Source organism: Rousettus aegyptiacus, unplaced genomic scaffold (genome assembly GCF_014176215.1).
Source record: "Rousettus aegyptiacus isolate mRouAeg1 unplaced genomic scaffold, mRouAeg1.p scaffold_m13_p_5, whole genome shotgun sequence".
NCBI lineage: Eukaryota > Metazoa > Chordata > Mammalia > Chiroptera > Pteropodidae > Rousettus > Rousettus aegyptiacus.
The window spans coordinates 77,453,897-77,480,458 of NW_023416308.1; the positions used below are offsets into that span (position 1 = coordinate 77,453,897).

A 26,562-nucleotide genomic window follows, 5' to 3' on the forward strand; every position below is an offset into this window, starting at 1 on the left:
ATAGAATTTGTCCTCCTAGAAATACATGCTCCTACTCTTATTCCTGGTACATAGTCCATACTCACTTTGTGCTTCCAATAAATTTCCTGAGGCTTCCTTAACCCAATCTGCATAGTCATGAATGACAGCAACTCCTGGATTGGGAACAATGAGAGGACACAGCTCATCCACATGGACAGTGCTATGTTTTAATTTGAGCTCCAGAGGTATCTGGTATAACTGCAGGTCTTCATCCAGCTTCTTTTGTCTCAAACTGAGTTTTTCCAAATGAACTTTGAATGGGGACTCAGTTAAGCTACAAGGGCAAATGACAAGATAGAAAATAAAGATAAGACAGAAGGTAGAATTTTCCTACAACCAAAACTTTGTTTCTTTTTATGATTACAAATATAAAACATTCCACTGTGATTTAAAAGAAATTGTTTCCTAATGTCAAACTGTAATGAACTTATTTACTATATACTGAGTAAACAAATTATCTAACCCATGCATTTAGAATCCAAAGGTTTCTTACGTCGGATTATATAACAAGTATGGGAATCAGTACAGTTAGACTTGGGACTGGCTTCAGCATCTGGATGTTATGAAATTCAAAGGCCAGAAAGAATTGTAAGATATTGAATTCTCAAATGATATTCAGTGCGGTATCAAAAGTCATGAGGCTAAGCCTATATATACTAAAGAACTGACTCTAAATTAAGATAAACATAGTCGTCTGGCCTTGAATCAATTTTTAAGACTGATCTTAACAACCTCCAAAATATCATGACATCACACATAACCTAGGTTTAAGATCAATATTCCTAATTGTGAGGTTCAAAGGATGTTGTTTTTTATTTCTTCAAAGTCAGCTTTAACTAAGAATAGGTGATCATAGCCACTTAATCTGTAGTAAAGATAGAACAATTTGTCATAATTATAAAAAGTAAATAGGAAAATGTTACATATTTTGCACACAACAGCTGTATACATATTGCCTAGTTAACTACCAGAAAATTGTAGATTTAATCTGTACAGCATACATTTACGGTGTATACAGAACTATAAACACACATTAATGTTTGTTAATGATGTAAATGTTAACAGTGGGGACTGTGTAGAAATATATAATATATATAGTTATCAGATATCACCTTATTTCTAAATACTTATTATCTACAGTTCATACATTCATCTTATCAGGTCTAAGATACAAGAAAGATGCTTAGTTGAGAATATATACATATGAAGAAATCACAAATATCCAAGTGAGAAAATGAAAAAATGACTAATCATAAAAAGGGGGGAGAACCCAAGGAATGCTGCAGCATTAGCTTTGCGTGGGTTAGTTTTTCAACTTAAGTTTAACCACTAAGTAAGCATTATATACTCTTACACCTCGATAGTACAAATTGAGTTAACTTACTAATCACTTTTTTAAATTATGCAAATATCTTCTGCTATGTAAAATTGTGCTAAGAATGTATCTAGGAAGATCTCCTAATTATCAAAAGTTTTTTCTCACCTACCATATTGCCCATCTCGAAAAGCATAAGGAAATGTGACTCACGATTTAACAGCTACTGGATTAGGCAGGAATCCATATTCCATAGAATCAGCAATCTGATGATTTTCAAGTTCATGAGAGGCACTCAGCTGTTCTCCACTATTAGCAAGAGTCCAGTTTGGACCCCAACCAACCCGAAATGAGCGTCCCATAAATAGGGCCATGTCCATCAAGAGTTTCCCCTTCCCAAAGGTGACAGACTTTTCAAGAGGGACTAGGCCTGGTTGTCTACGTGTACCCACTGTTTTCAACTGAACCTCAGAGGCTGGGCTGGGCACTGTGAACACAGAGCTCAGGGGTGGAGGGACAGACCAAGGGGATGTGGATGGGATAGTCATCAAAGATGATGTTCTGGGAGTGTGACATTCTTGCACAGAGGCACTTGGTGAAAAAAAAGTTCCACTTGTAAATTTTGATTGTAGTAACCCACCAACTAAAATAAGGAGGAGAAAAAGGCTATTAGAAAATACAGTTTATTGCTTCTTGAACAACAATAATCAGTAGGGCTGAAATTATAGCTTTATCAAATTAATTAATTCAGATATAGAAGACCAGAAAGAAGTTAATCAGATACTGTAGAAATTACTCTTTCAATGAGGAAATCAAGGCAGAAACTGTCATCATGATAATGATGTCAACAATAAAAACATTAATAAAAAACGCTGCTATTTAAAAAAATTGTCTAGCACTTATCTGCAGCAGACTCTGTATAAGCAATTTGTATACATTGTTCCATTTCATCCTTTAATAACTTTAAATGAAGAACATTATCATATTTGTTTTATAGGTAAGAAAACAGGGCTCAGTTAAGTGACTTGTCCAAATCCACAAAGCTACTAAGTGGCAGGAGTGAGAGAGAAGCCCAGGTTAAGTCTGACACCAATGTTCATGCTCTTGTCAGAATGCCAAACGTAACTGTTTTAGTCAATATAAAAAGCTTAATAAAATCCAAACTCAAAATTCCTACCACTCTAGTGCTCAATGCTAGACTTAAAGAAACAAAAACCCACTGAGGCATCTTGTAACTGCACATATGTCTTTCAGAAAGACAGTTATTACTATTGCCTGTTTTCCAATTTCATATGGTTCCTGTCTAAAGTAAGGAGTTATTGAGGTATAAGATTTTCATGTAGTGCCCATTATGGAAAAGACTGTTATGAATGTTTAATGCTTTATTAGTTAAGGTATTAAAAGAAGGAAAATTGATACCTTAGTGCACTCAAAAGAATTGAAAAATAAACATTTAGTTTTTTAGGCAACATAAACAAATATCTTCCTTGTAGTGCCTCTGCTTTGCAAAATGTTTTGAAATTACATCTGTTTAAGTCCTTTGTTGACAATACTCTACCTCTAATCTCACCCATATAGCTATAAGATTACCAGAAAAGGGAAAGCTTTAAAATCAAATGTGTAATCACTTCCTGGGAACTTGGGAAGGTTTAGGGAAAAGTAGAAATGTGACAGGTTTTTTTCATTATGAGAAGAAACATTTCCCCCAGAAGGCAATAAGGATAGTGTTAAGAGTAAAAAAAGAGTAAAATGCAGGACTACTTGAGGTTTCTTCTAAGGTAGGATAAGAATTTGGAAATCCGAGATTACCATCTAATCCACATTCATAATAAAAAGTCGACCCTAAACAACATACAAATGCTTTTTTCTCCATATTACTGTTGCATCTACACCAATAAAGCAAATTATGATTTTCAAAAACTGGCCCCACCTAACAGATATTTATAAGAGTACATTTCCTCTTGGCATCCTTATGTCATATACTTTAGGGGGATATTTGGTAGAGAAGTTGGTTCAACTTAGAAGATATGTAAAAAGCAGAACTTTACAGCTTTCTTATAAAATAGCATCTTTTACAGTACCTAATGAACGAGATTTTGATGAGTGGGATGCGGAAATGGGGAGTCTGGGAGAACAGATTTCTTGAGAAGTATCTACTTTAGAAGAAAAGCGACTGTAGCGTTGATCCAGGACCAAATCTACATCATCTTCATCAGCAAGCAATGATGCTTTCATGATCTAAAAAGGCAATATCTATAGAATGAATGTGCTCCCCCAAATCCAAAGGCCATAAAAGAAAAACACAGTTTACAAGAACCAATAATCATTCTGCCTCAAGGCTGTGTCAAGAGCAGGTACATTTGTATAACCAACTCAATTACTCTTGTATGTGCCTGAAGAGTAGAAGTTATATAATATTCCTCTTCTTTGTATCTAGTCTCACCAGAACCTGGCACATAGCATTCGCTCACGTTTATTAAAGGAATAATTTTCAAAGTCAAACATAAGCGAAATTCATAACATGCCAAAAGGCATAGGTGGGGGAAGTTGAGACAGAGCTTAAACCAGCAACTACTAGTTGTTGTTGTTTTTTTTTAATTTTTAACTTTTGTGGAACACTTTCAAGAGCCTCAAAACCATCCTGCAGGAAATAAGTACTATTTTACAGAGAAAAATCAGTGCTTACAGATGTTAAGTGACTTGCCTAAAGTTACACAGTAGTGGTTACAAAACTGGGGATAGAATCCAGTCTTCTAAACCTCAACATAAGTCCTTTCCCAAATAAAGTCCAAACATGGGCTGTATTCCTATTCTTATTCCAGTGAGCATTCAATGCTCTTAAATGAAAGAAGAGGCTCAATGTTATTCAAGGGAAGTATTAGTTTGGCTCTCTGTTGTAGTAAGGGTCAATTAGGACTTCACCTGTAAGACATGTGGATTAATTCCCAGTGAAGATGCAATATGTGTTGAGGCAGACACAGGTTCCTGATCCTCAGGCACGTTCTCTTCTAACATGGAATCCAAAACTGGCTCCTGGGTGATATCTACCATGTCACTGTCCAGTTCCACAACCCTCCCTAACTGTTCCACCTCTGGGCTCTGGCTCTGTAGACAGCAGAAAGATCAGGGAAGCAGCATTAAATTACACCAAACAGACATAGAGCTTCTACACATATTTAGTTTATTCAGAATATGACATAGCAATATTAGACTCTGCCCATTCTACATATGTGAGGTAGCATATGTGTTAAAGAGGACTTAAAAACAATTACTAAAAAATCTTCCATATAAGTACTTGAGATATAAATAAAAATTTAATAGTATCACCCCTTTGTAATATTATAGTCTGGTGTCTGGAACTTAAACCAACACCCATAGTGAACAAATGGTGGTCTTCAGATAAAGACTATGCCTTACTTAATTTAGTTACCAACTACAATTTTCTGATGTACACAGGGTCGCCCTGCCCTTACACTACCTTGTAGCCAGAAGCCATTGGGAAAATAGAATATAAAGTACAAATATCAAAGTCTCCAGTAACTTTGCTTTTTTTAAAGAAAACATTTAGAAATAAATTTCTAGCTAACATGATTTGGGGCCTGGAATTTATCTTTTGAGTGGCTGAATCCTACGGTCAGCTGGGTTCTAACTGTGTAGTACCATATAAGATACAAGGACTGTCTGCTCTAATTTTCCAAAAGGAAAAACAAAAGTAATATTATCAGGAACAATTTTAATCTGGAAACAATTCCTTCATATTTAAAAGTGTCAAAGTTCTATTAACATTTATCAAGCAGTTTCGAAGCTATAACCATGACTAAGTTTATGGTTTAAAAAGGTAAACACTTGTAAAGCCGAAGCACACCGTAAAGTAATTGATTTAGTACAAATTCATTAAATGTGACCTGGCAAAATGTTAACAAGTAGCTAAGCCAATTTATGAAACATTCTCAAAAAGTTCCACCAACTATTTTTCTTATCATGATATCATTTGTAGGTTATTAGCCTTCCACAATTTTTTGGCTTATCTTTCACAAGTGGCCTATTTCACACTAAACCTCAAATGGATGCTATTCCATGATAGGTAGATTAAAATGTTTTTTTTTCAAGATTTCTTTGGCCAAAGAAACAACCATTAGTGTAACTTTTTCTACTTAATTTTTAACGGAGTATTAACTTTCCCCCCTGCATTCCTTTAACAGCCTTACCAAAAGAATGACTGTTCTCATTTAACTGTAGAAAAATTGAGGTGTTAGATACATGGTTAACTGCTACTTAAGATGTGAACAATCCCCAAAGACTGCTCTAGCAAAACTTAAAGCTAGAGGTCCATAGGCAAAGAAACTATGTTTTACCTATTGGAGAGGCTTTACCAGTAGGCAGATCTGACTACTTTTATGCTTTGAAAATCGGGGCGGGGCGGGGCGGGGGAAATGCAGCCTTGATGATGATGCTCCCATTATAACTATAAGGATTATGAGAATACTCTCACTCCAATAGCTCCCTAGTATGTTTTTAACCAATGCATTTTTAAGAAAAGTTCTGAAACTTCTCAATTTCTGTAAACCTGTCAGTTAGGATACTCTCCTCTGTTGGGCTCCTATGAGACTCTACCTATACTTATTTTATACAATGTATCACGATGTATTATAATTTCTTGCATACACATTATTTGTCCCACCAGATTGTCAAGGCTTGACAATAGATTATGGCCCACTGTTTTCTATATCTAACAGCAAAATCACATTGTTGAAGTCAACATTCACTGAACACTTTTTATTTTTATTGCCTAATGCTGTGTCTAGTACACAGTAGAGAAAGCAGTTAACTATGAAAGGACAAGAAGGAGCAAGGATGAGTGGGAGGAAAGAAGGTGGAAGATGGTTCCAACTTATTACACATCTCAACAAAGGAATACTAACAGCAAGAGATGCTCACTGAGAACATTTTCAGGCAAAATGGGAGAATGTCATCAAATAGATTAGAGACCTAATGGGACCCAGCTAATCTTTAAGAATAATGCTAAGGATCAAGCTTTTATTTGTTTCACCTTCATGCACAGACTTCAAAGCTTCGAGATATCACCTAATAAGTGGACAAAGGGAAGTGAATTATGAAACTGAAGACCTGATAAGCTCCTAGAAATCTCATATGTGGATTTTGTTAAAGTTTATATAAGTAATTAAACTGCCACGAAAGACATCTATGTACTTATTTTGAGAGATATCTTGGGAAATCAGGTGCTTCTTCAAAGCCAGTCCTGAAAAGTGCACTAATAAAAAAAATGATGGCTCTGAAGGAATTGAAGAGAAAAAAAACCGGAAGTCCCTAGGTCGCCTATGGAAAAGAAAGGCATATACTGGGAGAAGTAGCCAAATGATATCATTTTAACCTTTCCTCTCCTAAACTGCAATCTCTTTAAATTAGGATATCTTATTTATTTCTAAATACCAGTACAATACACTGCAAATGCTAAGAACACAGATAATATCTGTAAAATGGCTATTTAGATATACAGAGGGAGAAGTTTCATGATTAAAGCCTTTAATCATTTAAGAAACCTCCACTCTCCAACTCATAATAAGGTAATCTGGAAATACCTTAAAGATAAAGCACTTCTTAATCTAGTAGGTAAAGTGATTCAAGTAGGTGTAGTATATCAAGACATCTTTATTCAACAAAGGTAAATGACTAGTCTATGGTAAAACAGGTGTGAAAATAATTCATACTGTCCTCTCATCCAAATAGTTTAATCCAATACTACTACTACTGTTGCCTGCCTCCAAAACAACTTGTTTTCTAATTGCAAAGAATGTTTTATATTTGTTTTGCTGGAAAATCGGTCTTGTCAACAATATTGTGTTCTCAAGAAAAATTCTATGTGAGGGTTTCAAGGGCCCACCAAAGTATGTGTGTATGTTTTACACATACACTCAAGGATATTACTGTAGGAGGCACTGGACTCAATGATATTAATATCTGAAGCAAACAGGATTGTGGCTAGAGAATTTTATAATATATACAATATACAAATTATATAAAAATATAAAATGTTACTATACATATTGATCCACTGGATAAATTTAGATAAGATAGCTGCCATTTTATTTTTCAAAAGTATACACAGATGAAATGGAATTTTCTTCTAAATCCTACTTTTTTTCTTTAAAAAAATGTTAAACTTATTTAAATGTACTCACCAAGTTAACCATGCTAAGCTTCTGGGTAAGTCAACTAGTCAGCCTTGATGGTACTGAAAACAAGTTACATTTCAGTACAAGGCTGAGGTAAAAAGAAAAAGCTACATGTCTCTACCTGATGCCAAACCTGAGGTTTTTCACCAAACAGTTCCAAAACCTGGCTACATATCCCTATCAACTGGGGAAAACCATTTAAAATATAAATATGCCTGAGCCCCATACCAGAACAATGAAATTAAAGCTCACAAAGTTATTGATGTACTCAGTTGATAACTTGACCTCAGATCAGCTTTTTGGAATTAATGTTTTAACTACCAAACAAAACGTTTTTGCCATTGCCCTAATTCATCTGTGTGAAGCTTTTTCTGCCAAAATTTTCTCTTAACTCAAAAGGCATAGAAAAGAAAAATCATGTGAAATTCTTATTAGCTTTATATTTTCTCATTGCTTAGATTTACTTGCTTTTTTAGGAGCAAGGTAAGGCTTAAGAACAAACTACAAAGAGGTAACTGAGGCAGTGTAATAAATGTGACCATTAAATAAAATGTCGACCTTTCTAGAACCTGAGATTTTGTATAGGGTTAAAAAAAAAAAAAAAAAAAAAAAAGCTACAGCAGACTGAAATACCATATAGACCTTTCCAAGGGGGTTAGGTGACGGTGTGACAGAAGTTCTCTTGAAGCTGGGATGAGAAGACTGAGTTGTTTATTCCCAGTTCATTCAGATGGCTCAAGTACTCTCCTGCCAAGTAAATCATAGGTCTTTGGTACTAATAACTAAAAACTGTGTGACCAAGGAAGAGTTCTTTAGAATCCCACATTACTGTTTTAACACATCAGCCTGAATACCTAAACAACTCTGCCCATTTCTCCCATTTCTGTTTCCCTATCCAAAAGGTCAAAGACTACCCACTTCCACAAAGGAGATATCTGAAAAAAAGACCCCTGTTCACTATCTTATCTTTACCTATTTTGATCCTTATCTCTTTTTCCTAGAACCTTGTTCTGAAATTTTTTGATGCTCAGTTTTTCAAAGAGCTCTCACCTACTCAAGTGTCATGGGAATTTATAGTTATCTGTTACCATTTATATTCTGGAAATTAAAGAGCCTAAAAACTACTGATTACAAAATTACATACATTTGCTGTACACAGATGAAGCTTCTGTCCTCCTAGCTGTATCTGTAGGATCCTCCATATTACTTTTATTGGCAGAAAAGAGGCTGAGTCTTAGCCTAAGATACATATCATGTAAGATCAAAAAACTCTTTGGATTACAGCCATGCTGAACAAGCCTGATCCCATCTGATCTCAAAAGCTAAGCAGGGTGGGTTCTGGTTAGTACTTGTATGGGAGACCACCTAGGAAGACCAGGTGCTGTAGGCTTAAAAAATAAACAATAAGGGATTGTAAACTGACGAGGTCCTTGCAATCTGTGAGGTCAACCAAGGGTTGCCTCGCTTAAAAACCAAAAACCAAAAAAACCCAAAAACCAAAACCAAAAAAAATAACATGTTGGAAAGAGATTATATAAATTATATGATTCAGACAAACTATGAACATGGATAAATGAAAAACCGAGTCCATTTACAGCATTTTTTTTTTTAGTTCAGAAGAGGTTTCTTAGGGGTATTCTCAATGCTACAAAGATTAGAAAAGTCAACATATTTCCCACTTCCCACTTTTATCATACCCTCCTCCCTTCACCCTGTACGCGCAAACATAAACATACATACACAACAATCTCCGGAAAATGCCTCCCAAAAAATTATTTAATAAATCATAAAAATCGCACAAATTAGCAGCCATAAGAATTGTAGCATGGAAAATTCCAAAAGTTCTGCTTTTAGCAGATGAGAGGTAGAGGATGCTTTACAAAGGAATTCTAGATCAAGTTCTCTTCTTTGAGGAAGTATGGCAGCAAAGAAAAATTTTTTGTAACTTGATTGAATATAAACAACATCCAAATCAAAGTAAAACTTTTATGAGTTGGTAAAGAAACTACCTGATATTTAAATTACAAACCTTTCCCTACAAGGACAAAAGGTTTAAACTGGCTTAACAATGCTGAAAAAGAGCATGATACAAATAATTGCAGTAAACAATGCAGCTCCTACTCTCCCCCAAGCCAAATAATTAAATTGTATTTTAAAACTTTATCTATTTTCATAATGAGTATGTACTGTTTTAAAATACAAATATCAAGAGGTTACCTGAAGTATAAGCAAACAACTTGAGAAAAATGGAATTAAAAACCCTTGCAGAAAGCTGACTGAATTTTTAAAAAACCACAGAGGTAAAGAATAAGCTTAAACTGCACACCAAGTAGTCCACGAAAGGAGGATTTACTTTGCATTAACCCACAAGCAAAAGGCTATCTTAAGTTAATCACTGAGTAGAAAATTCAGCAAGTCCAAATAAGAGGGAGGTGTTTAAGGATGACAATCTGTAGACGGAATGATCCAAAACAGCAAGAGAATTCTTTAAAACTCTCAAGTAAAAAACAGATGCCAGTACCACCTCATGCCCTCCCTTGTACTTGTCTCAACGTGATTGCCAATACATTTGTACTCTTCATAGTTCCAGGGGTCATAAAACAGCTTTGTACTAGCTGAATGACTTGCTTTCAACTTCTGTATCACGGATTCCATTCAAATTCATTTTCCTTTCTCTACCTGGGGTGGAGGTGCTGGTTTGCCATTAAGAGCCATCTGGAATGGGGTGGCCTGGCCTGCAGGAGGCAAAGGGGCAGTCTTCAACTTCTTTGTACTAGTTTTGGATGGCCGTTCCTCTTCTTCTTCATCAGAATCTTGAAGGCCATATTTAGAAAAATGGGAGACCTAAAGAACAGGAGAATCCAATAAAACCAAGTTTAACACTGTTACATTCAGAAGGGCTCCCACAATATTTGCCCCTGCAAAAAGAATCGAAATTTTTATTTAGAGCACAATATTTCACTTATCATGCCACTGTTTTTCTAAGATTTAGATGATGATTGATACTAATGCTCATATGATTACTAAATTATTAACATAGAAAACTGAATCTAAAAGAGCCATTACTATTTTCATATCTATATAACTGCCCAGTTGTTCTCTACCAACGCAAGAGTTTTCAACAAATTAAATAATCTAACTGGCCTAGGAGAAAGAAACTAAAGGGTTAAACTATCAAGGAAGGAAAATGTCAACCTGTACATCTCAAAATTCTTTAAAAGAATGACAATTATTTAAGAAGAGTTGATCTATCAGGAGACAAAAATTCTGCCTGATGTTTAGATTTTGCTTCTCGGCAACTGTCCTAAGTTTGGCTCAAATAAAGTCATAAAAATTCTGGAAGAAAAAAATCTGCCTGATGTCCTTAGTAATGCCACTCAGAAAAAAAAAAAAAACAAAAAAAAAAAAACAACTTACACCTTAAAAGTTATCTAAATGCTCACAGGGGTAGAAGATTTGAATCTTGAGCCCTGGGGTTTAAGTAGATATATAATTTGGAGCAAATCATGATGTACCTCTATATCTATTTCCTAATTTGAAAATAAAGAGAATTTAAAAGCAGATCACTTCTAACACAAACATTTTATGAGTCTTGCTACAGTTAATAAGAACTAGGTTAAGTAACTATACCTTAAACACCCAAGAACCTGTTTCAGGACGGTACTCTTTGAACTGAGCTCCTTGTTTCCTGGAAACTGCTTCTAATCTTCCCTCATAGTTGATATCAGCAAGTCGATCTGGGCTCTTTATTAAACAACGAGATGTTTTATCTGTTGGCCAAACTCCATCCAACGTAACTTCAGCCTTCCTGTAATGTACAACCAAGTAAAGTGTAAATGTTTCATATTTAAGACCAGAAAGCCAACTAACATCTATATAAGTAGCAAATAAAGGTACCTATGTTATTTTGGAATTATTTTGCAGATGTTTCATAAACTTGAGTCTTGCCACCCAGAATAGATGAGCTTAAGAGCAAGGAATTATCCTCTCATTAAAGAGCTCGGTATTTGGTTCAAGATTCGAATTTCATTTATTTCAAACTACTATGGTACATCAATTCCAACCTAATTTGAATAACATTTAACCTATGCATCTTTGATAAAATCCAGTGCTGAGTCCAGCGGTCATAGCCCAGTGGCTAAATCTAAGTGAAGGTCTTAAAGTTTTATTGTATTTAACAACAGTATTACTAGCAGCAACTACTACTGATTAACAATAAATGCTTGCAGAATGACGTATCAGAAACATCGGAGTAGTCAACATTAAATAATAAGTGTGAAGATGACTATATAGCGGTAATAAATCATTCTAATATCAATATCTGAGTTAAAGGACTGTTTCCTACTCATTCTGTATGCCTTGCACCTAGTACAGTTACTAACACATAATAATAGATGACTTTTTTAAAAACTTTTTTTTTTTGTGGTAAGAAAGGAAGAACATAAAATTTACCATTTTAACTATTTCCAACTGTACCATTCAGTAGCGTTAAGTATATTCACACTGTTGTGCAAGCAACTTCCAGAACTCTTTCATTTTGCAAAACTGAAACGCTATACCATTAAAAAACAATTCCCCATTTCCCCCTTCTAGCCACTGGCAACCACCATTCTACTGTCTTAAGAATTTGACTCTCCAGATGATTCAAATATGTGGAATCTTACATTATCTTCTTGTGACCAGCTTGTTTCACTTAATAATGTTGCCTGTGCTTTTATCAAGGAAACTGTTGCCAAATAAAATGTGGCGAAACTTCCTGTTTTATTCTAAAATTTTTTGTTTGAGGTCTTATGTTTAGGTCTTTGATCGATTTTCAGTTAATTTTTATATATGGCATAAGGTAAGGAAGGTCCAACTTCAATCTTCTGCACGTGGACAGATATCCAGTTTTCCTAAAACCATTTGTTAAAGAGGTTGTTCTCTCCCCATTTGTCTGGTGTTGGCAACCTTGGTGAAAATCATTTAACCACATTGTGAGGATTTATTTCTGGACTCTCTCATTTTGTTCCATTAGTCTATATTTTGTCTTTATGCCATTATCATACTGTTTTGGTTACTATAACTTTTTAGTAAGTTTTAAAGTTAGAAAGTCTAAGTCCTCCAGTTCTGTTCTTTTTAAGATTAGTTTTGCTATTTGGGATCCCTTAAGATTTCATATGATTTCAGGATGGATTTTTCTATTTTTGCAAAAAGTAATACTGGGATTTTGATATGGATGCGTTAAATGTATAGACTGCTTTGGGCAATATGGACATCTTAACAATTTTAAGTCTTCCAGTCCATAAAAACAGAATATTTTTCCATTTATCTGTCTTTTTAAATTTCCCTCAGCAATGTTTTGTAGTTTTCGGTATAAAGTCTTTTGCCTCCTTGGTAAAGTTTATTCCTAAATGTATTATTCTGTTTAATGTTATTGTAAATGAGATTGTTTTCTAAACTTCCTTTTTAGATGGTTCATTGTTAGTGTATAAAGACCCAACTGATTTTTGTGTCGATTTTGTACCTTGCTACCCCTGCTGAATTTGTTCATTGGTTATAAGTTTTTTTCGTGGAATTTTTAGACTTTTCTTCATACAGGGTCAAGCCATTTGTGAACAGAGATCATATTACTTCTTCCTTTCCAATATTAATGGTTTTTCTTTTTCTTGTTTAATTGCTCTAGCTAAAACTTCCAGTATTATGTCCAATAGAAATGGCGGAAGTGGGCATCTTCTTCTTGCTCTTGATCTAAGATAAAAAAATTTCAGTCTTTCACTGCTGAGTATGATATTCATTGCAGGTTTTTCAAATATGGTCTTTATTATGTTTCCTTCTAGCTCTAGATTGTTGAGTGTCTTTATCATGAAAGGATGTTGAATTCTATCAAATGGTTTCTTGCCCCAATGGAGTTGATGTTGTGGTTTTCTTCGTTCTGTAAATGTGATGCATTGCACTGATCAATTTTCATATGCTGAACTTTCCTTGCATTCTAGGAATAAATCCTACTTGGTCACAGTGTTTAATCCTTTTAATGTACTGTTAAATTGTTTGCTATCCTATTTTGTTGAGGATATTTAAATTAATATTCGTCACAGATATTGGTCTGTAGTTTTCTTGTAGTGTCTCTGTCTAGCTTTGGAATGAGGGTAATGATTGCCTCACATGAAATGGGTTCAGAAGTGTTTCTTCCTTTTCAATTTCTTGGAAGAATTTCAGAGGAATTGGTATTACTTCTTTGTAAATGTTCAGTAGAATTCACCATTGAAGCAATCTGGTCTTGGGCTTTTTGATTACTGATTAATTTTTCTTTAGTTACAGGGCTGTTCAGATTTTCCATTTCTTTATGATTAAATCTTGGTAGGTTGTGAACATAAACAATTTTAACTATGACCCTTTCACCTGTCTAAAATTAAGATATCAAAAGCTAGTATCTCACACTAAAACACAGAGAAAGACTTAACCATGGTCATAGCAGAAATATGAAAAAAAAATACTACTAAAAAATGTTTTTGGAAACAGTTGGATTTGATAATATTAGGAAAAAGTAGTTGAGAAGTCACAGTATAGAATTTATCATTTTTTTTTATATGAAAGTAGAGAAATAATAATCACACACTGTAGATTAAAAAAGCAAGCTGTAGAAAAATGTATATAATATAAACACATTTGTTTACAAAAAAACACCTGTGATTTAGGTGATTATTTTCTAAAATAATGTAAATAAATTCATACCTATTTAGCCCTTCACCCACAGGTGGTTTTTGGTTATCATCTAAATAGACAATAACTTCTTTCCTTCGGATATGCACAATATCATCCAAATTTAGATTTGTCAAATTCACATCTCCTTCAAAATAGATTGAACCATAACCTACAAGTCAGAGCAAATAGTTAAAAACCATCCTGTATAGAGAGTAAAAACCTACATTACACTTCTAGTGATTAATCAGAAGAATCAAGCTACTTTAAACATTAATATTTTCAATCATGTAGCAATACTCACAAGGGGTTATTTCATTCATAATATGTATCAGAGGGTGACACTGAATACATTATTTGGTTTAACATTTGCATTTCTACAGCACTTATATTGTCCTCAAAACAGCCTTCTTAAGTCTCTTACCAAATATCTATACTGCTGTTACAGAAACAACCTATAGCACCTGGCCTACAGTATGAGTTAAAATACCTGAGCCCTTTTTTGAATATGATACACAGCAAGATGAGATTTTTTTCCAAGAAAATTGTATCTGTAAAAATATTACCCCTTTCTTGTCAACTATTCAATTTTATTAGTATTTCTTGCTGTTTACAATATTTTCTTTAATTGTAAAAAATTGCAATGAGCCAAAGAGTTACCCAAGAATGTTATAAGGTTTGTGTCTTGGATTTTTAGTTTTGTTACTTGTTTGCTATCCAGGCCAAGGAGGTCCAAATGGAGGGGGGAAAAAAGGATGGTTACTTAAATACAAAAATAAGGTACATGTCTCTGGCTTACACACTACTAACTCTTAAACTCACACTCACCTTTACGACCAATAGTGAAGTCAGAGACAACACACTCTCCTTTTTCATTAGTAATTTTAGCAAGGTCATCCATAGATGGAATAGTATAGTAACCAACCTTAGTAAGAACAATGCCTATAAGAAACAAAAAATACATTAATTGTGAATGTCTTTAGTAAGAAATTAGCAATAATATTTATTTTACTTTCCTTTAAAAAGATTTTCTACAAAATGAATAACTTAAAAAATTACCTGAATAACCAGTAAATTATTATATGAAAACATACAGAAATAAAGCATTTTTCCAAACTTAATTTCTAAGAAACACTACTCCTGGGAAAAACCATTAAAAAAAAAAAAAACTTCATGGATGTGGTTCCATAGTATAGTGGTTAGCACATCTGCTTTACAAACAGAAGGTCCTGGGTTTGTTCCCCAGTGGAGCCACAGTCTATGATCTATGGTCATGCCACCCTGAACAAGCCCAATGTCTGATCTCGGAAGCTAAGAGTCAGGCCTGGTTAATACTTGGATGGGAGACCACCTAGGAAGACCAGGCATAAATAATAATTAAAAAAAAAAAAAAAAAAAAGAGGCTTCGTTTCAAGTAAATTTGAGAAACATGCACACGATAGCACACTGCAGTCTCTTAAAACTTGCAAAATAATGAAGTCTATTTAACTTTATTTAATCCAGTGTTTTCCAAGCTTAATTACAGAACTTTCTTTTCAATGACATCCATTAATACACTATACCATGAAAGGCATTCCTTAGAATGAATTCTAGGAAAGGCTTACTTGATCATTTTTTTTTTCTGTTATTTTACACATGAGGATACCAAAAGCCAAGGCGGAAAGAACCTGCCTTGGTTTACAGAGTAGTAATTCAGTGGTAAGTGGACCTAAAACTCCAAACACAGTACTTTTTATTTTATAGTCTACTGTCTTCCATACACCTCTTATATCTTTCAAATTTACACCCCCAAATAGGGGGCTAAAATCAAGATGAAAAATCCTATCTGGGAAAATCCCACAAATGGAAACTTAAAAATCCATATAATTAATTTTTTTTTAAGTATCAGCTATGTAGATTTCTGAAGAATTCAAAGAAAATAGAAAACTGGTATGTGTGTTCTAATCACTATTTTTCCCATTTATATGTAGAGGTCAGGCTAACTTGCTGAGAAAAAAAAAAATGAAGGTAAATATTATTAAACTCCAGGCTCCAGCAATACCCACTTATACTTTACTTATTTCTGGCAAGACTTAGAGAGTTGTTAGTATCCTTGGGAATAAAATTTTTAATTGGGAGGTGGTAAACCAGGTCAATGAAAAAACTAAGAAAAAAAATCTGAACTGGATATTTGGAAAAAAAGATACAGTAACGTAACATAAGAGTTCATGTAGATATACACACATGGGTACATATACTTCGGAGTCTTAATGTGAAAGTAGATAATTTTTTCCTTAGTGTACTAAGTAAACAGAAGATATATATGAAAGCAATAAGATGAGATATAAAAACTTCCAAGGATAACTGTAAAGCAACCCAAATGTTCGCTAACAAGAGAATAGATTAACTAAATGTGGTATATTTATATAATGGAATACTAATGAGCACTAAAAAAAAAAAAAAAAAAAAAGTGTTCACATACACATTGTGGATGCATTCTTATAAAAATTATAGAGTTAAAAAGAGTGTGTATAGAATGATTCCATTTATATAAAAGGTTTTAAATGACTGGTAAGAGATTACTCATTTGTCAATCTTAACCTGACCTGCTGGATGCATATGGTAGGTACTATTTTCTACTTCTTCTCGGTCATCCTGCAATGACTCCTCATGAAAAGAGGTCTCTTCACTGCTTCCTTCCAGCCCATTTCGCAAGGCAGCACGCATGTTTAATGCAACAATAGTATCATCTACACTGCTGCTGTTGTGTTTATTTCCAGCACTCTCAGGGGTTTGAGGAATGGGTTTGGCAATAGGGTTAGTATAAAAACGTGACACAAGAGAATCATCATCTCCGTCCTGCTGATGATTCTCATCAACGGGTTTGCTCAGGAAACTGAATCTGAAAAGGGAAAATAGAAACAGTATCTTAGCCTCTTGTAGTAGTAGTTAACAATGTTAACAGTCAACCCTTAATGAGCCTTTAGTAAGTGTCTGGCACTGTTCTAGGTGATTAAATGAATATTAAAAATTAATTTAATACTTACAGTAATCCTGTAACACAGGTTACTATCATTCACTCTATTTTATAGAAAAGAAAACTGAGACACAGAAAATAAAGTAACTTGCCCTATGTCACAAAGCTCTAAGTGCTAGAGGTGGGCTTTTAACCCTGGAAATATGGCTGTAGATTCTAAACCTTTAATAGATCTATTTTCATAATTAAATGAATTCGAGCATCAAATATTTAGTTAAAAAAATAAAAGGATGCTCCACTACGTTGAGGTCAAATAACCAGTGGTGAGTTTCAAGTTAAAAACTTAAAACGTTTTAAAATTCTTAATATTGTAATAAGCAAGGTATTAGAAAATGCTTAATGAAAAATCAAACTAGAATTTTATTCAAAGAGAATAAGAAACAGGAGTGCAAAGATGCATATATAAGAATATTAAAAAATATAAATGTCCTCCAATAGAGAACTTGATTATCTTACATTTACAAATAGCTACAGAACCATTAAAAAAATGGAGGACATTTGATATATTCATATTGATATGAAAGGGCATTTATAATAAATGGAATTAAGTAGGAAATAAGTAGGTCATTCATGCATAACCTCTATAATATATACCTGTAAGAATATATAAATTTCTAAAGTGTAAGAATATGTACTTTCACTTCCTGCTTTACACATTTTACATACTTCTATAGTTTTTTTTTTTTTTTTTTTTTGTTTGGTTACAATGACTACATATCACTTTAATAATTATCACAAACAAAATATCCCTTATTGTAAGGGCATGTCAAATGCATTCTAACCCTGTCCAAAATGACATACACGAATACCAAAATAGTTTTGCAGAACTGAATCAGAAGACCTCCAATAATTTCAAGCTCTAAAATACTCAAAAAGTAAAAACATGACTTAATTGATAGGTGCTCATATACTGAGATACTTCTGCGCAACATTCTCCAAGCTTTATAAAATTCATAGAATGAATTTTTTCAACAGAGACTTGGTTTACCTTTCTCCATTTTCTGGATAGTCAGATGGGGAAGCTAGATCTTCTGAATCACGATTAACAGGAGAGAAGAGATTGCTATTATTAAGGTTTTTCAAAACCAACTTCTTAATGCTCTTCCTATAAAAAGAGATCAAATAGAAAAAAAAAAAGAACTCAGGGATAGGTACACCACAGACGTTATCTAAAAAATGAGTCAAAAAAGCACTCATTCAACTCTTATGTGTCTAAAAATGGCCATAACAGATTTAACTCAAAAACTCTTCCAATTAATACATAACCAAAACATAAGGTCTCAAATACATTGCTCTTTGGTGTTTGGAAGAATAAAACTAAACATATTTCAAAACAAAGTGGGAATTCCTTTTGAAAATATTATTCATGTTTTTCTGACTTCTGAGTACTTTATCCACAAACTAAGTTCACTTACACTCTATATCTTATATTTCAATTATTTTCCTACATGTCTTTTCTCTCTTTAAACATTTTCTTTTTTCTTTAGCAGTCAGGATTATAACTGTCTCCCCCCACTGCTCTGAAGAAAGTAGGTGAATAAGTACTTGTTGACTCAGTGAGGAAGATTTTTAAAATAACGAGAAAGAAATAAAAGTAAAAAACCTCTGATGTCCAATGATGCAAATTATGACAAATATCTAAAAAGTTCAGGTTTGTGTACAGCAGGTTTACTGGATCCAAGAACCTCTATAGTATACAAGCTTCAAGTAGAACCATAAAGAAGAGATCTGAATCAATCTCCACTTAAACTTACAAGATTAACAAATGTTCTCCATTCTCTTTAAAAATAAACAAACAACTATAAGTAGCCGACCACTTTCATATATTTATTTTTAGTCTCAACAACTGAGTTATATGATAATAAACATCAGTAATATTTGTTCCAAGCCTGTGTTTGCCAGTTACATTCTTTATAGTAATGATGTCATTAAATAAGCCAATGAAACAGGCATTTGAAGAATTGTTATTTCCATGAAAATTAAACTGAGACCTGCCCTCCTACTGATGGTAAACTAGGTAATGTAGACTAATCCTGCTAAGGAGGATAACTAGAAAAGTTAGAGCTCTTTGTAGGCATGGAGAACCAACAAGTTGTAAACGTCTCTACCCCTGGAGTTAAGAGAACTAAAGTAAAAACCATACAGTCACAAGTTCAGCTTTGACTCACCTCAATAAGCAACTCTTAAAAAAAATTTTTCTCTGAAGAACAATACCATCATCCTTGAACTCTAATTATTGCCATGAACAGTTTGAAATATAGTAAATGACATAAAATAATTTTTAAAAAAGACACAAAAGGAGACAAGCTGTATCTTCCAAGAAGATAAATGGCCCATAAGCAAATGACTGGATGTTCAACATCATTAGTTATAAAAGAAATGCAAATTAAAAGCATGAGATACCACTTCACACCCACTAGGATGGCTATTATAAACAAACGAAACAAAATAAGGACTGACAAGGATATGGAAAAAAATGAACCATCGTACATTGCTGGTGGGAAAGTAAAATGGTGCAGCTGCTAACAGTATGGAAGTTCCTCAAAAGTATAGAAACAATCCAAATATCCATCAACAGATAAACAAGCCATACCCAACAACAATAGAGTACACATTCTTTTCAAAAAACACATGGCACATTTATAAAAAAATAACTATGCTGGACCATTAATGAAATAGAGTGACAGAATAGAGAGCATCAATAATGCCAGAAGTTAGTCCTTCGAAATGACTAATAAAACATCCCTGATCAGACAGACTAAAAAAAAACAGTGGGGGGGGGGGGACCCAAAAAAACAAAACAAACAAACAAACAAAAAAACCATGTCAGGGATGGAAATGGAGATAGCGCTGCAGATTCTACCAAATGAAAAAATTGAATAGTCCTATAACTTTTAAATAATAAAAACTACAAATATTACTTTAGGCTCATATATCTTTACTAGTACCCAACAGTTAATGAAGAAAAAAAAAAAAAAGCATATCTTACACAAACTCTTCCAGAAAACAGAAAGAGGAAATACTTTACAATTTATTTATTTGATCAACACAACCTTTATACCAAAACCAGATAAGGAAGTTGTAACAAAGAAACATTCAGGCCAATCTAAATCATGAACGCAGAAGGCAAAGATCATGGACAAAGTTTTACACAGTGAATCTTATAAGCAAGGAAGTTATCTGACACTATCAGAGAAAGGACCAGGAGACAACCTGAAAGAACTCCCTGCTGGTCAAAGATGGAACAATTTGATCATTATACAAAACGGTAACTGCAACTGACTGAAACACAGCAGCAGAGTGGGGAAGAGAAGAGGGACTAATAAAATTTTAGTTTCACATGAAGCACATACCTACAACTAGAAGATGAGGAACTAAAAACTGTCAAGCAAAAGTGAAGGGGACCGGGATCAGAAATATCAAGTGAGAAAGGTACAAAGAACAAACATAAGAAGCCAAGAACAGAATAGTATACCAAAACTATTTTGGTAAATACATTTGCTTGAATACCACTCAAGTCAGTTAAGTCATGTTTGAAGAAAAAACTGAAGAGAATACTAGAAAATAATATTACAGCCATTTGAAAAAATACATATTTAAAACTAGAAACACATCAAAATATTTTCTCTGCATGAGTTTCCACTATCTCTCTTCAGTTCAAATGACACCTCCTGAGCAGCTTTCCTTCATCATTCTACTGTTAGTCTCTCCTACACTGGCAAATCTCTACCTCTCCTTTCTGTCACTCATCTCGCTTATGATTACTGTCAACTTCTCTCTTCCCCCAAAGATTGTGAATTCAGTGACAGAGGAATGTGTCTTGTTCATAGATGCAGCCCCAGTGCCCATCACGCTTAGCACTTAATAGCTGCTTGATAAATAATGAAATGCTGATAGCAGAAACTGGAAAGACCTTTATAGTTCCCATTCCCTCTTGTCCCTTGGCTTAAATGATCTCCATCTCCAAGCCCTCCCCTGCCATGAGGGGCTATCAGACTAAGTTGTGAAATTCTCAATTATTCTTTAGCTCCCCTTACGCCTCCTAAGATCTATTCATATAGTCAACATTTACTGATCATGTACTATGTCACAGGAACTGTTTTAAGGCACTTTTAAATGACAAAAAACACACAAAGGTACCTACCTACATAGAACTTAGGTTCTAGAGGGAGAAAAGAGGCAAAAACCAAACACACACACACACACACACACGAAGAGTACTGACAAGAGAAAATAGGGGTGCAATTTTAAATAGGATAATCAGAGTAGTCTTTATTGAAGTGACGTTGAATAAAAAATAAAATTTAGCTATATGGATTTATGGGGAGAAGTGTTTCAGACAAAGAGAACAAAGGCAATAGTATGCCTTTCCTGTTCTAATAGCAGCAAAGAGATAATAAGATTGGAGTGGAATAAAGAGAGTAACAGATGTGTTCACAAGAGAGGTAAGGGAAGGTAAGATCTTACAGGGCTTTACATGCTTTACATGCCATTGTGAGGACTCTGGCTTTTACTGAGTAAAATATAAACCACCATAGGGTTTTGGACAGAAGAGTGACTTATGCTTCAAAAGGATCTACTGTGGTAGATACATTCAGAATAGAATGATTAGAGTAAAAGCAGAAAGATCAGTGAGGATGGTGGCTTGCATCAGGGTAGTTGCATCAGGATGGTAAGAACTGGTCAGTGTCTGGGTATTTTTGAAAGTAGAACAAAGATGATTTGCTGATAACTTGGCTGTGGAATGTATGAAAAAAGTCAAGAATGATTCAAAATTTTTGGTCTGAGCAACTAGAATGAAAATGCAATTATCTGAGATAGGGAAAGCTCTGGGTGGAACAGGTTTGAGGTGGAAAATCATGGTTCAGTACTGGCCATGCTGCTTTTGAAATAAATGCCTACTAGAGTTGGATATAAGAATCCAGAGTCTGGGAGAAAGGTCGGGCTGGAGATAAAAGTTTGGGTATCACCCTTGACTTTTTACAGATATCCCTTGACTTTTTTTTTTTTTTTTACTACAGATGATACTTAAAGTCATGAAACTAAGTTAAATAGATTTTGGAGTAAAGAAAATGTGATCAAGAACTGAGGCAAGGATCATTCCAATTTTAAGAAATTGGGAAGAAGAGGCGCCAGCAAAAGAGACAGAAGTAGAGACCAGTAATGTGAGACGAAAACTAGGAAAATTTCTATGCTTTTCTAGGAACTGAGTATCATTTGAAAAACAGAAAGAGGGAGAGGTGAACTATGTAAAATGCTTCTAATACATTAAGACTGTTGAAAGCAACACCACAGAAGTGGAAACCAAGAGGGGAATACAACATTAATAGCAAAATGCATTATTTTCCCACCCAAATCCTTTCTCTTTGTATATTATACTTGGAAATCTTAGGGAGGCCTGGGGAAAGTGCCCTAGGAGATGGCTGGACTGCTGAATTCAAGCCCTTTTTATCTACTCCATGCCAAACAATCTGCTAAATGCTGGGGACATAAACATGAACAATACATAGTCTTAGCCTCCAAAATAACCTAACACTGTTCTAAGAAATGTATAAAATTAAACTTTTAATCTTTTCTGAAGCAGAAGCCCACTATATTTTTAAGGAAAGGAATGATAATATTTTTTAACTTAACATTCGGAGACAAAAAACTGCAAATGATGAATTCCCACTTTTTCTCCAAAGACCAACCCTCCCTTTTTTTTCTGATTAGAAAAGTTAGTGATGTTTAAAAAGCCTATGTATAAGTGTATATGTCTGTCTATGTATCTAGAAAAAATAAACGACCCAGAAATAAAATGCCCTGAAGTGACATCTCCAGATGTTAACTACTGTCAGGAGGTAAGTGTATATTTTTCTTCAGGTTTTTTTTTTTCTCATGCATATTCAATACTCTAGGGCATAATTGCTCTAATAAGTAATTAAAGTGTAATTTTCTATGTTTATTAACAACTCTTCTATACCATTTCTTGTATTTTTTTCTGTGGATTTTATTATTGGTTCAAGAGCTGTATGTATGAGTCTTAAAAAAATATATAATTCTTCTCAATCAGTTTGGCCAATTAGAGTTGCAAGAAAAAAGCGTCTTAAAGTTATGCAAGCACTAACTTCTCAGAAACAAAACAAAACAAAAAATCACATTTGTTAAAAACTAGAAGCCTATTAATCAAAATATTTTTATGTCAAATCTGGTTATACTCAGGAATGATCAGGTAACTTTTATTCTTCTTTGTGATGTTCTATAGTTTTCAAATTAAAAGAAAAATAACTGCATAGCATTAGTATATTTAAGTAAATAATTATATTATTTTATATTTAGTTTACATTAATACTTTATACTTAATTTATAGTAACAAAAATAAACTCACTTGGGCATGAATGCTCCATTGGCTAAGGATGGTTCATCATCATCCAGCCCATCAAAGAGATGTGACTTGGCTGTGCCTGTTGTTTGTAAAGCCTTTGGTCGGACTCTGGTGGCAGGACGAGGTGTCAGTTTATAATGGGTGGGCGTAGTGAGAGCCTTCTGGGCTGCTGGATTTGTTGGTTTCAATCTCTGAAAAATAAAAACATCAAGGAAAGGTCTAGTTTAACTCAAAGGTATGGTTTTGGCTTTAAAAATCAGAAGAACAGAGTGCAAACCTCATCTTTTCCACAGACATCTTAAAGTAGATGCTTCCAGGAAACAAGGATGACAACACCTAATGTTGGATGTATGTGTGAATGCTAATGGAACTTTTATTTCTCTCAAACTGATTTTTACTCATCTCTTCAGCCCCCATTTCAACTGCTTGTCTAACTTGTTTTTAAATGTAATTGAGATACTTCCTTTGAAGTACTATGTAACTCAAAATATATTAACATATTATTAATACACCTTGTGCATTTTTTTACCTTACAGAAAAGAATATAGTCTGTAGTTTATTTTCTGAAACAAAGATGACAATATCTATATTCATTTTAAGAAAACATTATCAAAAAATTCTAAGCCAAATTATTATTTAATTAACCACAAATCTTATGCGTCAAGAAAAATGAGACATAGCTATGAATTAATGTTCAATTTTTGTGCAATCCAAATCACTATGAGAAAACAGGTATTAGCTTGTACTTATCCATCATTTAGTAAACATTGGTAATTACCATGAATCAAACACTAGGTACTAGGAATAAAAATAAAATTACTTTCTCTAATTTTTGAGGAAATTAACAAGTTAGTGGAGGAGATACACGATAAATTAGTTAAGATTCCAGGCTGATTTTGATGGCATTTACTGTTTCTATAGCATCTTCAGGATGTTATACATTTGTATGCTGAAATAGTATACACTGGATTATATAATCACTTGAAACAACAATGTCTAACATATAAAAATTGTCACAATTTAGTTAGTATCTCTTCCCAATGCACTATTTTACACCTCAGCAACAATGAATCTTCCCAGATCTCTTTGTTATCTTTCACAATCTGTGCCTTTGTTGGAATGTCTTGACTTAGATTTATCCACTTTTACATACATTAATTACATACAAGAATTAAATGTTACCTCTTCTGAAAAGCCTTATCAAACTCACTCAACAATCTATGCTCTTCCTTCTATTGTTTTAATTTTTTAAGATAAAATTCATGTAACATAAAATTCACCATTTTAACACATATAATTCAGTGGTTTTTATTATATTTACAGCCATTACCATTACCTAGTTCCAGAACCTCACTCCAAAAAGAAACCCTGTTCTTCCCAATACTCCTTATCCCTTAGCAAACATGAATCTACTTTCTGTCTCTATGGATTTGCCTATTCTAGACATTTTATATAAATGGAATCATTATGCCTTTTGTGTCGCATTACATCTTTCACCTAGCATCATGTTTTTGAGGTTCATCCACGTGATAGCATGTATTATGGCTGAATGATATTCCATGGTATAAACAAAATTTTGTTTATTAATTCATCAGCGGATAGGCTCTTTTCTCTATTATTGCATATACTATCTTGAGCTACAATAAATATAAACACTTACAGGTCTAATCTTCCTCACTAGATAATAAGCTCAAGAGTATAAGTATTTGTGTATTTGCATTTTGTATCCTCAGTGCTGAACACAGAGACTAGCACGTATTTGGGCACCTAAAATTATATTGCATGGAGAACATAATTTTCATCTAATCACAACTTACATTTACACAGCACCTTAAAAAGCATTTTAAATTTATAATTTGCTTCTCATTATATATAGTTACAGGGTTAATTTAAGAACAAGACGAGGAATAAATGAGATGATATAAATGACTAAATCCTAATTTCTGTATACTGAACAAATTACTCATTAAACTCTCAACAATGAATAGTATTACTATTTCCATTTTACAGATGAGGAAACAGATTCAGAGAGTCAGAAAGACATGCCCCGTGTCTCACAGACAGCACATAATAAAACAAGGATTAAACAAACCAAAAACTATGCTTTTAATGCCATGCCACAGTGAGCAAAAGATCATTTCTTTGCAGCTAGAGCATAAAAGATTAAGACAAAGCTATGTAGAAAATAGGAGAAAAGATTTTGATTTGCCACTTACGAGCATTATGATTTTAGGAGAATCAGCCTCTCTGAGCCTTAGTTTGCTCAACTATGATATAAGATTAATAATATCTGCTTTATTTCAGGGCTGTTGAAAAATCTCAGCCCTCAACCTGAGTCTAGTGCTCACTTCACTGTTTGTCATACTGCCTTCTACTAGCAAAAATAATTTATTCCCCCAACCTGGTGAAAAGCATGCATATGTGTCAAAAAACTTTATTACACCTAAGTTTCTTTAGCCTATATATGTAAGCAATTACATTCTACATATTTAGTTACCCTTTTCTGACAATAAATTTTACAGAGCATCCTTAAATTTACCTCTTCTTTCTTCTTAGGGTCTGACATGGGATTCCGAAAGAGAGGAGAGTCTCCAAAAGGTGAGTATGTTAGACTGTTGATGTGCTGTTGGAGAACAGCCTGCTGGGCAGCGGAGGCATTAGGATCTGTCAAAGCTTTTCAGAAAAAAAAAAAAGCACAATGTCAGTTCAAGGATTCAGTGCATTTATACCAAAAGAACTCAAAACTTTTTGGAGACGTGGTCTTCAAAATGTTCAGACTCACTCAATGGTGGGAAGCAGGGAAGCAAACTGTGAATAAATCTACAATCAAATTAATGGGTCAAAGATATGAAGAGGCATTTCATATGAGACAACATAAATAAAATTTTACTTAGGTCTTTATTGTTACTAATAAAGAAATGTAAATTAAAACAACCTTGAAGAAATATTTAATACCTATCTCATCTATGACTGG

The 26,562-nt window shown here is 33.8% G+C and overlaps 1 protein-coding gene across 6 annotated transcripts in view; it reads right to left on the reverse strand.

Annotated features, from left to right (window-relative positions):
* Positions 1-26,562, reverse strand: part of NUP98 (nucleoporin 98 and 96 precursor) — an 84,594-nt gene that overhangs the window by 18,780 nt on the left and 39,252 nt on the right. For all 6 annotated transcript variants that reach the window (XM_016157963.2, XM_016157965.2, XM_016157961.2 and 3 more), the window contains 12 exons: positions 26,128-26,261; positions 23,592-23,779; positions 18,213-18,329; positions 16,794-17,089; positions 15,037-15,150; positions 14,242-14,380; positions 11,161-11,338; positions 10,210-10,374; positions 4,259-4,441; positions 3,418-3,574; positions 1,550-1,979; positions 66-295 (listed from right to left, as the gene is read on the reverse strand). In XM_016157963.2, coding sequence (XP_016013449.1) covers positions 66-295; positions 1,550-1,979; positions 3,418-3,574; positions 4,259-4,441; positions 10,210-10,374; positions 11,161-11,338; positions 14,242-14,380; positions 15,037-15,150; positions 16,794-17,089; positions 18,213-18,329; positions 23,592-23,779; positions 26,128-26,261 — 2,331 coding nt within the window. The remainder of the gene's footprint in view (positions 1-65; positions 296-1,549; positions 1,980-3,417; positions 3,575-4,258; positions 4,442-10,209; positions 10,375-11,160; positions 11,339-14,241; positions 14,381-15,036; positions 15,151-16,793; positions 17,090-18,212; positions 18,330-23,591; positions 23,780-26,127; positions 26,262-26,562) is intronic.